The 14,708-nt window shown below is 41.8% G+C and overlaps 1 protein-coding gene across 10 annotated transcripts in view; it reads right to left on the bottom strand.

Annotated features, from left to right (window-relative positions):
* The window catches only part of LOC124129002 (C2H2 finger domain transcription factor mtfA-like), a 108,067-nt gene that overhangs the window by 21,976 nt on the left and 71,383 nt on the right, over positions 1–14,708 (bottom strand). The window contains exons 2-4 of one of the 10 annotated variants that reach the window (XM_046492516.2): positions 10,793–11,837; positions 10,173–10,500; positions 3,669–4,552 (exon numbers count right to left, since the gene is read on the bottom strand). The exons of 4 other annotated variants lie outside the window; for them this stretch is intronic. In XM_046492516.2, the coding sequence (XP_046348472.1) occupies positions 11,425–11,837 (413 nt within the window). In that variant the 3' untranslated portion in view covers positions 3,669–4,552; positions 10,173–10,500; positions 10,793–11,424. Of the gene's footprint in view, positions 1–683; positions 1,384–3,668; positions 4,553–10,172; positions 10,501–10,792; positions 11,838–14,708 lie in introns of those variants that run through there. 5 more of the 10 variants (XM_046492510.2, XM_048391276.1, XM_046492761.2 and 2 more) reach the window with 5 other exon arrangements.

The raw sequence follows: 14,708 nt of genomic DNA, 5'->3' as shown, positions 1-14,708 counted from the left end.
CCTTGAACAAGATGATCCTAATCCCAGTTTGTAACATTATTCCAAAGAAAATCCTGATGCCAAGACACCATAACATGACTTTCTCACACAGCAGAGGTAATGAATGAGTCATCCCGAAAGAAAGCATTTTCCCTTCATCAGTGCTGCACCGAATGTTTAAATGCCACACAGTCTCGCTGATGTCTGCTCAATGCAGTTGGATATTTGTATACTTTCCCACAAACACATGTATACGTCACATTCTCATGAACAGCCTCAATATGAAATTTCCTCATTTGCTGGCTGGTAAAGGTCTTTTCGCACTGATCACATGGCCAAAGAGGTTTCTTGAAAGACATTAAAGAGTCTTCTGGCGCTGATCCAAAATGCCCTGCATCAGGACCAAAGCCAGGGTCAAAAGACACGGCAACTCTTGACTGTCTGTCCGAGCCTCTCATGCTTGCACCTCCACCAGGCACTAAAGTCATATAACCCCCTCTAGGATTCTTGTCCTGCAAAAGGCCTGAGAATGCTGTGGACACTCGACCAAATGGCCCTGAGGATTGATGGCTTCCATCTGACCAAGAAGCTAGAGGGGCTCGAGGTCTAGGGTTTGCAGTGCCAGGCAACTCTTCCCATGGACTTGAGTCTCTGGAATTTCGGGCATAACCTTGTCTTGTTCTACATCCAAAATCTGAAATCAACAAAATTGAAATGGCTTGAAAAGAATCAGAAGAATGAAAACAAAACTTATTCAGGGATATGTTTTCAAGGCCAACTGAGCACCAAAGCACAAAGACAGTGTGGTCAGGCTAACAAACCTGTCCTGTCAAAACTTTTTGATCTCTGAACTCCATTGCTACAAATCCACAAGAGAAAAACAATCAAATCAAACAGACAGTCCAACCTTTGTCTGGAACAAATTTCAACAGACTCAGGATGATGTAAGTTCTGTCTTGTAAATCCAACTGAGTTGCCTCTTTACTTCCTGGTAACAGTTTCTTGATGGTGTTCCTAATTTAAGTACAGAGCAGCCCGGACGCTAACCCTTGTCTGGAATAGCCTTCATTTGACTAGCCAAGGAACAGTGCACCTTGTGCCTGGCTAGGTTCCTCGGATACCTATACACTTTCCCACAAACACATGCATAGTTTGCATTTCCATGAACTGCCTCCTCGTGAAATCTCTTATTTCTCCCATTCGTGAATGTCTTCCCACAATGATCACACTGCCAGTTCTTCCTTGAACCAGAGTACTCCAGGAGAGTGCCAGATTGGCTGAGCCGTACAGCCGTGCTGGGATCAAGGTTCTCAGACAATGGATGCCTTATTTCTCGAGGATGACCATGGTACCAACTTGGTGCTGAAGAACCAGCAAAACCTTGGCTTGAATCAGTATAAAAATCTGAAAGTAACAAGAGGGAAATTTGGTAATTTTGTCTTTCAGTCAGAAATTGCAAATATGTGACTGAATTTTTTTTTTTTTTTCAGGCAATGGACTGAAACAGCACCGGTCAAATTAGGTCAAAGTAGTGATGCAAGTTACAACAAAGAATACAATTGATTCTAATGCATCCTAAAATCAAAACAGTGGTCAAATATAGTTGAGGCAACTTAGAATTTCAGTGCTGAATGCCCCAATAGTCACATCATGGCACTGACTGGACGGACAAACTGCAAACAGTAGCAGCACCCTGTTCTAAAACAAAGCATCCCTATTTAAGCGCCTACTAGTTTTATACAACATAAGCACTTTCTGCCCAAGAAAGACTAATGACCATTTTCCAGTCAAAATAGCCCAGCATTCAGCTCCTTGTAGAGACAAATAAGATGTAATACAGTCCGAGTCAAAGGTAATGATGACAAATCATTCTATTATCAGAAGTGCCTGAGAACAAGGGTTGACAATAAGTGTTAAAGAATGTGATTATCTATGACACACTATCACACACTGGGAGATAATAGGTTCCAAAGACCCTCATAAAACAGCAAGTGTTCCAGTCAGAGTTTGATAAAGAAGGAAATGATGTCATTGAGGACTTGGGGTTCTGATAGGATAACATATGGCAGCTAGGTCATGTAGTCAGGTCAAGAAAGAACTTGAGTGAGTGAGTATGGTTTTATGCCGCTTTTAGTAATACTGCATCAATATCACTGCGGGGGACGCAGGAAAATGGGCTTCACACATTGTACCCATGTGGCAGCCCGAACCCAGTCCTTGGCGCGACGAGCCAACGTTTTAACCACAAGGCTACCCCACCGCCCCAGAAAGAACTTGAACTTGTGAAGTCATCTTTGAGCATCTTAGAAGTGGAAATTCAGAGGTCCACATACAAGTGATGTAGCATTAATTTAGTGACATGGTTAGAGATGAGCATAAAAGAATTGCTGAAAAAGGAACTCATATCCCAATACGTCATCAGCCCCTCATGTCACCGAACAGGTTTTGATGAATGAAGAACTGAGTTTGCCCTCATTCATCTGCATTAGGAAATGAAATGAGAATCCTCAATACAACCGCTAGGCAAAGCAATTCAGTGAGTGTGCCTTCAACATCCCAAGTGTTAATTCAAACGACCTGTGAAATGTGAAACTGTTGAGCAAGAATTACTTTCATTGATTTTGTCCTGGGGGACATCCAGACTCAGAATTAGTCTGTTGAAAAACTAAACAATGTTTCCTGTGTTTGTTCAATCCCTGTGGGTACCTGTACTCTTTCCCACAGACACATGTGTATGTTTTATTGCCATGCACAGTCTTAAAGTGTAAGTTCTTATTTGATGGATTGGAGAATTTTCGGCCACATTCTTCACACTGAATCAACCATGTCTTGTACTGATGTCCAAGTTCCTGCTGAGCAGAGTTTGACACTGGACAAAACCCTGTAAATGTTTGAAGTCTACCTCGCCCTGAACTGCCACACCGACTGAACCCATCGACTGAACCCAAGCCAAAACCTGAAAGTAACAAGGAACACTGCTATGAGACTTTGCCAAAAAACAAGCTTACATACACAATAGACATGAGGCACATGAAGGATTCATAGCAAGAGAAACAGGACATGAGATTTCTTGACTCTAATACAGATTGGATGATTGTGTATTTTGTTACCAAGTAATTGCAAACAATGATGGAAGGCTCTTGAAAAAAACTTCAATTCTGGTCTCTGCTCTGCCACGTTTGTTCTGCTGGTGTACTGACAGTGGTGATTTAGTGTGGATCACAATCTTGTGATTAAGATTTATGGAACAGTTGGTATGATCATCAGTGAAACAATCCACAGCGGTAGAAATCGGCACTAGTCCTGTAGTCCTTGCCAAATTGCCCAATAGCTAGATATCATGAGGACAAGTAGAATGTTGCCATTTTTAAGGGTTTTGCTTTATGTTATCATGATAAGGACAAGTGGACTTAACCTCTGATGCACTGAGGAAATATATATGTAGTGGACATTGTACCTGGCACATGGGAAGAGAATGTCGGCATCATTAAACCTTAAATACTACATGTCTCCATGAATTAAGCTGAGTGACAGTATTCCAGTCATATCACAGCGTGTCAGCTTAATGTGGGAGGAAAGCCCCAAGTGATGCAGGTCTTAGACGTTTACCACTTCGGTGAAACCCACGAGCATGCGTATGGTGCTGACAAACCTAGAAACATAATTGGGGTGAACCTGGATTCGAACCCGCAATCATAGGTTTCTGGCGTGCCCAAGGGATGTAACTCTGCACAGCAAATCGCGGCGCCTTAGATGACTGGGCCACCCGTGCCCCCTACACTGTAACGATCCTCCTTATTATGAATAGTTGACCCTTTGGGGATTCCCAGTTATTCAGGTCCCAAGCAACATATACTGGTCCTAAGTGGTAATCAAATGGATAGTGGGGTCACTTGGTGACTTGGTTGATGCGTCTTAGACGACTGTGCCACCCGTGCCCCCTTAATTAAGCTGAAGAAAGCTGGATAGACTGACAATTACAAATGAACAAAATGTCCTTTAGACATTTTGCCCAAACCAGACATGACATACCCACTCAGATACAGTGTGTGGTTACTAGCAAACATTCAGCATGAAACAGAAAGAACATATCTCAATTATATAAATTGAATTCCAGTGCGACCAAAAAACAAACTCAAAATAAGCCCATCTCATTCAACCATTTATCAATTAAACAAGAAGCATGGATAGAGCAATCTAAACCAAAGAGTGGAACTCTAGATCTATGACTCCACTCAAAACGGTCCCGGATTACATTGACCCTGTCCGGCAAGCTGTTGAAGCACGATGCAGCATCTCTTGTGCTTGTTCAGTCCTTGAGGATATCGATAGGCCTTCCCACAAACACATATATAACTTGCATTCCCATGGACAGTCTTATAGTGAGTGTTTCTGTTCGAGGATTTACTGAACTGTTTGCCACACTCCTCACAGATCCACACATCCTTCCTCTCACTCTGTCTAGACCCAGAACCCCCTTCAGCACCATGTGACTGTCTATACTCCTCTGTGTGCAATGTCTTAGACCTGATAGCAAACCCTGGACCAATCTCCCCCACTGAACTTCCAAAACCTGAAAGTAACAAAAGAAAGTTTATGGTTCCCATTGTTAATAAGGGAAAATTCTCAAAACTAATTCAAGTACATTCAGTAGCCTTCACTACTACAAACATGGTGGTTAGCAACACGATGACACCTACAACAAATATAAAACTGACAGTGCCCCTTGTAGCAAACACAAAACAGAAAGATTAGTCCAACCAGAGTTATTTCCCTTCTATAGGTCACACTCAAACACCTCCAGAAGGAATTACCTCCCCCTTGAACAGGTTTAAACACAAATGATGGGATTGTATTCCCTCAAATGGCAGGGACGACGAAATGAACAGAGAAAATAATCCATGGTGTGATTGTAAACCATAACAGATGACAGCTGCAATCCAAATGTTGCCATGTAACATGTAACAAAAACAAGCAATTCACCAACACAAAATAGGTAAATGCCTAACATCCAACCATGTTTCAACAGAAATACAGACAAACGTGAGGACTGCAAGTATGACATTCATGATCAGCATTCTTTTCAAAACCATTCACTCTAATGCTACATTTTAAAAATATATGTTGTGTTAAATATAAGCAATGTAAAATGTATCTAGACAATGTGTGAGAAGCCATCTGTGATCTGTACAGACTAAAATACAACTGAGGCAATGCCTTTTGAAACACAAGTGTAGACATGAACACTCTTTTAATTCAGTGTGAAAATCGTGTCTTATTTTTCATTTTTTTGGGTCTCCAAACAAGACATGGAGGTATTTTGTTGATGTTGGTGATGACTGAACCATCTTCTGTTGCTATACATACAGTTCCATCCCCATAACCAACAGAAAAACAAAAGTTTGTGGACAGCACCACTAACATTACTTTGAAATGATTACAACTCGAGAACAACTGTCCCTTTCTATGGCTGTCAAAATCTGACAAATTCCATTTATACAGTGCATATCCAAACCAACTGCAGTATTGCCCTAAGATCTACCACTAAAGCATCCACTAAAGCATCAAGACCTGTGAAGATCCAGGGTAGAATAGGTCTTCAGCAACCCATGCTTGCCGTGACAAGCGACTATGCTTGTCGTAAGAGGCGACTAACGGGATCGGATGGTCAGGCTCGCCGACTAGGTTGATGCCTGTCATCGTATCCCAATTGTAATTCGATAGATGTTCATGATGTCAATCACTGGACTGTCTGGACCATACTCAATTATTTACAGACCGCCGTCATTTTGCTGGACTATTGCTGAGTTGGGTGTAAAACAACAAAAAAACTAGAGCATCCATGTGTTTCAGCTGTTGATGTGCGACCCCCTTCCCTGCTGCTGAGACAGGAAGCACTGCCTCTTCTGGTGCCGTGTCAGATCTTGTGGGTACTTGTACACCTTCCCACACACACAAGTATGGGTCACGTTATTGTGAACACCCTCGATATGAAGCTTCTTATTCCAAGCACTGGAGAAACCTTTCCCACATAGTTCACAGTTCCACACATCTCTGCTGCCGTCACTGAGAGCAACACGACTACCATGGACACCACTAGGAATGTTTGGAAGAAAACCTGTCTGGTCCAAGCCAGCATGGCGGCCTACTCGAGAATATCCAGAATAGCCCCAACCAAGATCCATTCTCACACCTGAAAGTAACAAGAAATGGAATCTTGTTTGAGTCATTTGGCTTGAATGTAACATCATGGTGTCTCCGACCACAACAGAAAATATATTTATGTTCATGAATATGTTCACGAAAGACCAGCAATCCTCATGTTTGTGCAGTGTTTATTCCAACTCACTCACTCACTCTGAGTCTTAAAACAGGGGAGGCTGACAACTCGGCATCAGCAGCGCTTTGGGCCAGTTGCAGCTCGCATCACGTAAATTCATCGTGTGATTTCACTTTATATTAATGATCTTGAGTGAGTGAGTGAGTTAGTGAGCGAGTGAGCGAGTATGGTTTTACGCAGCTTTTAGCAATATTCCAGCAATATCACGGCGGGGGACACCAGAAATGGGCTTCACACATTGTACCCATGTCGGGAATCGAACCCTGGTCTTCTGCGTGACGAGCGAACTCTTTAACCACTAACATTACAGCTTTAACCACTAGGCTACCCGACCGCCTCTACAACATAGTGAGAATCAGACAAAATGTAACCAGTTGAGGGAGAGTCAGACACTGATGGTCCGTGTGAAACTGAGAATTAGAACACCTCTTCACAGCTATCCTCCAGCATGTTTAAGTTTTTATTGAAATGATTTGTTTGTTTGTTGTTTAACGCCGCACTCAGCAATATTCCAGCTATATGACAGCGGTCTGTAAACAATCAAATCTGGACCAGACAATGTGAGTGACATCATGAGCATCGATCCACACAATCGGGATACGATGACATGCATCAACCAAGTCAGCAGGCCTGACCACCCTATCCCGTTGGTCGCCTCTTACAAGCATAGTCGCCTTTTATGGGAAGCATGGGTTGCTGAAGACCTATTCTACCCCATGACCAGCACTGAGTATTTTCTGTCAGATTTCAAATAATGCTCCTGACCAGAATGACAACAAACATACTACTTTCCAGACTACACCCTCCCAGCTGAATAACAGCGCAAAATGTACAGATCTATTGGGCTCAATGGATTTAAATGCTGAATCACAATGTCATATCTTGAAATTCAACAAACTTTCTTATTTTCTGGGGACAGTATGGACATCTTAAAATGGTTTCTATCTTCACTGGCTGCAGTTTCAGCTGACTTTGCACATTTAAAAATTGCAAAGACGATGCACTTAATAACTACACAAACTGGAGAAATGTGAGAATGCTGAGCCAGTGAGTGAGTGAATCTTCACATTCATACAACATACAAACTTGTGACATAAGTAAATAAAGATTCACATCCAAGAAACCGTTCAAACAGAGAGTAATACATGAACCATCAAAGGCACATTATATATATATATATATTCAAAGCAGCACACCATTGACAATAAATTCACACCAAATGAAAGAAAACAACGTCGGTTCTGCGACTAAACACAAACCACAATCCTCAGCAAATGAAGATATTCAAAGATGGGCACTTAATCACCCTGGCCTGAATACCCTTCTCACATCTAAGACCAAAATCAATAACTTTGAAATACACCGAATATAACTGCTCAGAACAACATGAGTGAGTGAGTATTGTTTTACGCCGCTTTTAGCAATATTCCAGCAATATCATGGCGGGGGGACACCAGAAATGGGCTTCACACATTGTACCCATGTCAGGAATCGAACCCGGGACCTCGTGTGACGAGCGAACGCTTTAACCACAAGGCTACCCGACCGCCCCAGAACAGCATGAGAAAAACGATCAGATTCAAAATCACTTCATTTGATTCTTTTCATAAAGCAACACCTGAACCAGAACTCTTATGAGGTAGTGGTGACATTGTGCATGAATTCTGCAAAAAAGATGCACTTCTTTTGATGTCTTCTCAGATCCTGGGGATACTTGAAAACTTTTCCACAAGTGCATGGGAAGGACGCATTCATATGTGCCGCCTGCATGTGCAGCTTCTTGTTCCAAGACCTGGCAAATGTTTTGCCACACACCTCACATGACTTATTAGACTGATATGACCCTTCACTTCGGGCAGGCGGTTCACCACCAGCATCAAAATGGACAAAAGCATCTCCATAACTTTGATCTGAACTGCCTGAAAAACCTTGACCCCTTGCCTTTTGGAAACCTGCAAGTAACAAGAAAGGAATACTATTTTAACTCATGAAAGGTAAAAGTATTCATAACTAAACCTTACGAAACAATCTAGCCCATCATCTGCCATCATTATGAAGGTTCTCGCCATAGCCAGCCGCCATTGCTAGACGTGCATCGCTAGACGCCATTGCTAACATGCATTTAGATAACTCTTCATGCATAACTGCAACAAGGAGACTTAACTCCCATGTGAACCATCAGTGTGTTTGCCTTGTGCTACAGATGATTTCTGGTGCAGACACAAATGTATTACCTACGAGGGCAAACATGTCAGGGTTCATTAAAATCATATGTGCCCTAGGGTCGTATCACGTCACGAGACAACAGTGTATTGTTTCCGTCATCCTGGACGTTATTGTTGATGTCATTCGAATCTTATTGTGACGTGAGGTCGGAATGACGTCACACTAGAAACGACGTCACAGCTGAAGATGGTTGACGTCATTCAACAAATTGTGGTTCGATTGCTGTTGTGACTTGCTGTCCTTATAGGTAAACGATAAAAATCGCCTCAGTATGTAGACATCTTCTTTGGTAATAAATAGAACATTATATCTGTGTTCATGTCATACTATGTTTACGACACATGTGCCTAAATTCCGATATTTCCCTCCCGAGAATGAACACTCATATAATATCCTCTATATACACCCATGTGTATATTAGCCTACTACTTGAAACATGATGCAGTTTGAAACTGCCGAAAAAGAAAAGATCATTCCAGAAGTTAGTGAGTGAGTGAGTGAGTGAGTGAGTGAGATTTTACACCGCTTTTAGCAATATTCCAGCAATATCACAACGGGGGACAACAGAAATGGGCTTCACACATTGTACCCATGTTGGGAATTGAACCCGGGTTTTCGGCATGACGAATGAATGCTTTAAACACTAGGCTACCCGACCGCCCCATACCAGCAGTGATCAGAAACTGACAAAACCTACTTCAAGACAACTTGGACAACTCACAAGCTACTCAGCACCAACTTGAACTGGTTCAACAAGTGTAATATGACAAGTTTGGACAGGTGTTGACTCTGCTTTTAGCAGGGATTTCTATTGAATATGGAAAGGGTTTTGTCGCTTTTATTTATTGACACCCCAGGTATATATCAGATCCAACTGACAAATACAGACATGCCAGAACAGAATGTAACAATGGCCTTGGAGTCACTTCATAGCTGATTGTTGGTTTCATGTTGCGTCCTTGAAGTAACGAGGTCATCAGAATCTGACTGCACACATTGTGCTGAATTGAGTGAGTTGGGTTTAACGCCGCTTTTAACAGTATTCCAGTCATATCACAGCGTGTCAGCTTAATGTGGGAGGAAAGCCCGAAGTGATGCAGGTCTCAGACGTTTACCACTTCGGTGAAACCCACTAGCACGGGTATGGTGCTGACAAACCTAGAAACATAATTGGGGCGAACTGGGATTCGAACCCACAATCATAGGTTTCTGGCATGCCCAAGGGATGCAACTCTGCACAGCGAATTGCGGCGCCTTAGACAACTGGGCCACCTGTGCGTGCCCCCCCCACCACCACTGTTCACTGTGGCTGTGAATATTGTTGGTTTCATGTGGCATCCTTGAAGTAACAATGTCATCAGAATCTGGCAGCATAAATTGTGCTGAAGGAGGGATTAGAACCGGAACTGTCTCTACAGTCAACCTGATCATGGAACTACTTTGAGCACTAATCTCTACCTGGAATATGATATAGACTCCTCAACATTTGCTAAGACCGCACCTTTGACCAAAGATGACCATTTTGGTCCTTGGCAAATATTGAGTAGTATAAATATATAATAAACTACCTGAAGCAAGTGTAATGTATTGTTCTGGACTATAAAACTGGCTGGAAACTGTGCCTTACATGTAGTTCTTTAAACACAATGTTGTTCATGTCCCGGCTGCAAGGAACACAGGACAAAGAAGCTGATGCCTGCGTAGTCCCCGGGGGTACCTGTACACCTTGCCACAAAGACAGGCGTAGGAAGCATTCCCATGAACACTGTTGTCATGGAGCTTCTTGTTCCAAGCATTGGTGAACTCCTTTCCACACTCTTCACATCTCCACAAACGTTTCTTTCTCAAGACACCAAAATCTCCTGAAGTTGATTCCAAAGATAATGAATACTCTAAACCTGATCTCTGTGCTCCGTACAGATTCAGACCAGAATAACCTGTCCCCATCCCAAGATCTGAAATAACAAAACAGAACTGAGATGTAGACAGAATTTTACAGAAAACTTACAAATCAATAAAACTAATGCTGTCTTATCTTAAGAGCTATTTATGGAGAGAGAGAAAAATGCAAAACAAAAATATTTTGTTGCAGTTCCAACATGTACTAAATCAGCATATAAAAAAAAATTTCTTGAAAATAATTCTTCCTCTTACCCTAAAAACCTCAAAGCCACACATTTATGAACAATTCAGCTGAAATGATGAAATTAACCACTTGAGATTCCTAACAAATATAGATATACATACCAAACCATCTTTTCAAAAACAATGGGATGATTTAATGAAGATTATCCGAGTGATTCCTACACTAGTGATTCCCACAGTTACTGCCAACTCAGCTGTTATTCATTGAGTGAGAGGCAGTCGAGTTTTTCATAGTCTGTGACAGTCAAGATTAGTCATTGATATTAACCTCACAAATGTCGTCAAGCACAATATGAAATGTTGGTACACACATACTACCCGGATGTAGCATCAGATGACAATCCATGAACGTCTGAGAATATGAATCCTTCACTTTTCCACAAGATCTATCTCCGGCAAGACAGAACAGTCATCATCACTGTTGTATAGGTACCAAGTCAACCATCACAGAAGTATTTTGTTCTGAAGAATAAGGGGATAAGAACACCACACAAGAATCTGTTCATTCTAAAGTTGAACGCACACTGGGAAAATCAAAACTCCAAAGGGTAATGTACCCAAAAGAAACACACAGAAATAACCTTAAATACAGGAATATTGCTACCTGCCCAGAAAATATTACAATGAGTCAAACTGATTTGGACGAGTCCCATATGTGACCCTGATACAGGCCATGCTACTTCACAGAATTCACTTATTTGAAAGTCTTACAGAAACATCAGGGGATTCTTATCCTAAGACCTGTCTGGGTCGGCAGCCAGCTGACCCATTATGGAACATTCTTTCTGATGTTTCTTAAAGTTCTGAGGGTACTTGTAGATTTTCCCACAAACACATGTGTAGGTTATGTTCTCGTGTAGCGCCTCCTTGTGAACCTTCTTGCTCCAGGGGTTGGTGAAGGTTTTGCCACACTCTTCACATTGCCACATACGCTTGGCATACAAGGTTTCAGGCTTGGTGCATAAGGCTTCCGGTTTGCCATACAGGCCTTCAGGATTGCTAAAAAGCCCTTCAGGTTTACCCATGGACAACATGAAAGGATTGAACACATTTTCAGGAATTGTGGGTCTATGCATTTCAGTGGCATCTGGACGTTTAGGCTGATTAGGGTAGCCAGAGCCGACTTGATTTGAGTCCTTTCCAACATCTGAAATAACAAGAGTGAAATTTTGGAAGGAGGAAAAATGTTTTCACATATTCTGTATAATCCTTGATGCCTCAGACCCTGAAAGTTAATGTCTGTAACACAAAATAGGCAACACAATTCCGCTTTTTGCCAAGATGTATCAAACTTTAAGTTGATGATGCGGAGTGCCAAAACTGAAAGAACTGTATGTTCAGGTTTACCCAGTGACTGGATCCTAACAGCATAAATATGATCTTGTATGTCACCAAAGATGTGTTATTCTCTGCCCAAAATGCATGCACAGATGATTATACACAAAATAGGCAACAAAATTCCGCTTTTTGCCAAGATGTGTCAAACTTTGATGATGCGGAATGCCAAAACTGAAACAACTGTATGTTCAGGTTTACCCAGTGACTGGATCCTAACAGCATAAATATGATCTTGTATGTCACCAAAGATGTGTTATTCTCTGCCCAAAATGCATGCACAGATGATTATACACAAAATAGGCAACAAAATTCCGCTTTTTGCCAAGATGTGTCAAACTTTGATGATGCGGAATGCCAAAACTGAAACAACTGTATGTTCAGGTTTACCCAGTGACTGGATCCTAACAGCATAAATATGATCTTGTATGTCATCAAAGATGAGTCATTCTCTGCCACAAATGCATGCACAGATGATTATTCTGATACAGTAAACTACGGTTATAACGAACTCAAGGGAACAACCAATGTTAGTTTGTTATATCCGTTGTTCGTTATACGCATTTCGACCGTCAGACATCTTGGATCAAGTCATGTGACCACATCATGTTACTCGATAATAAGTTTGCACTGTCCATGTACTATGTTTCTTTATCATACAGAACATTAATAAGGCGAGTTCGCTAAATCTGTTATTTGGTTATAAGCGTGTTCGTAATATCCATCAATTTTATATGATAAAATATATAGCAAATGGCCGGGACAGAACAAACATTTCGTTGTATCCGTCAGTTTGTTATAAGTGTGTTCGTTATAAACATAGTTTTCTGTATGTTTAAGGTCATTGAGAGAAATCTTTTGTAAAGATTGGTTACACTCATGAGTGAGTGAGTGAGTTTTTACGCCGCTTTTAGTTTTAGCAATATTCCAGCAACATCACGGCAGGGGGACACATGAAATGGGCTTCACACATTGTACCCATGTCGGGAATCAAACCCGGGTCTTCGGCGTGACAAGCGAACGCTTTAACCACTAGGCTACCCGACCACCTCGTTACACTCATTACATAGACCATGTCAAAACTTTACTCCAGACTGACACCAAAACATTCAGACATGCCACTCTTTCAACGAGTAAGTATGGTTTTACGCCATCTTCAGCAATACCCCAGCAATATCACAGCAAGGGACACCAGAAATGGCTTGACACAAATTAATCATGTTGGGAATTTAATCCAGGCATTCAGCGTGACACACATTACCCCACTGCGCTCAATCTTTCAATGATTGTGTACAGACTTTGTTGATTCTCAAGATCAAGAATTGTTGAATCTCCTTCAAAGGCAGCAAGCAGTTATTCCATGAAAAACTAAGACTATTTTGAGATCACTATTGTTTTTAATACCCAATCTGCATGTGGTCAATGGCTGATGACATTATCAATCAGGAGATACAGCAATATGTACACATGATAAGAAACATTGGTCAAACAGCACAATTCTGCAGGCAAAACAAGTACAATCACGTTGTTTTCATACACAAAATGAAACTGCAAATGATGATATAAGTAAATGCATTCCATATACAGTGGAACAGCCAGCTGTTATTATGTCAAGTGTGTTCTATACCGTACACAGTTGCCTGCACACTGCACTCCTCATTATTCCAGGGATATTATGGCAGCCTGTAAATTAATGCATCTGGACCAGGCAAACCAGTGGTGGATATCATGAGCAACATTCCACGGCAATGGGATACAATAACACCAAATCCACCAAGCCACTGAGCCAGACTACCCAGTCCACAGTAACTCAGCCGGAGTCCCCAGAGTCACCCATGTGGGGAATTGAATCCGGGTCTTCGGCATGACGAGCGAACACTTTAACCTACCCGACCGCCCTCCTCCTCTTACAACATGCACAGGTTGATTCGAACCTGGATTCCCCATGGGGACCTCAGTTTAGTTTACGAGAAAATACACACGGTAATCTTAATCCCTGCATATAAAACAATGCCTTTGAGATCAGGAAATACATTTTAAATGGTAAAATCATCATGTCTAGTGGTGTTTTATATCAAATTTCATACTTTTATTGACCAAGTTTGTCATGCCTGTTTATTCACCTGAAGTCGTTGAAGGGATACGATAACACTCATCAATTATTTAGACCCCAAAGGTAGCCTTGTTTGTTTTTTAAAATGTCCGGACAGAAAAATTTAAATGTCCAGTAAGCAATATTTTAAATCGGACATTTGAGATTCCCAATCGGACATGTCTGGCGCATATGACTGTTTCCGGACCCCTGGGGTCCTGCCTAATCAGGAATAGGGAGACAATGGTCAATACTGTGAGCACCACTGCTGCCATATGATGACACACAATGCTCATCAGTTGACCTTATACATGAACAGAGGGGGCACGGGTGGCCCAGTCGTCTAAGGCGCCGCGATTCGCTGTGCAGAGTTGCGTCCCTGGACACGCCAGAAACCTATGATTGTGGGTTCGAATCCCGGTTTGCCCCGATTATGTTTCTAGGTTTGTCAGCACCATACTCGTGCTCGTGGGTTTCACCGAAGTGGTAAACGTCTGAGACCTGCATCACTTCGGGCTTTCCTCCCACATTAAGCTGACACGCTGTGATATAACTGGAATACTGTTAAAAGCGGTGTTAAACCAAACTCAC

The sequence above is a fragment of the Haliotis rufescens genome, unplaced genomic scaffold (genome assembly GCF_023055435.1).
Source record: "Haliotis rufescens isolate VD_foot unplaced genomic scaffold, xgHalRufe1.0.p SCAF_9, whole genome shotgun sequence".
In the NCBI taxonomy this organism is placed as follows: Eukaryota; Metazoa; Mollusca; class Gastropoda; order Lepetellida; family Haliotidae; genus Haliotis; species Haliotis rufescens.
This window is presented reverse-complemented; position numbering and strand designations above follow the sequence as displayed.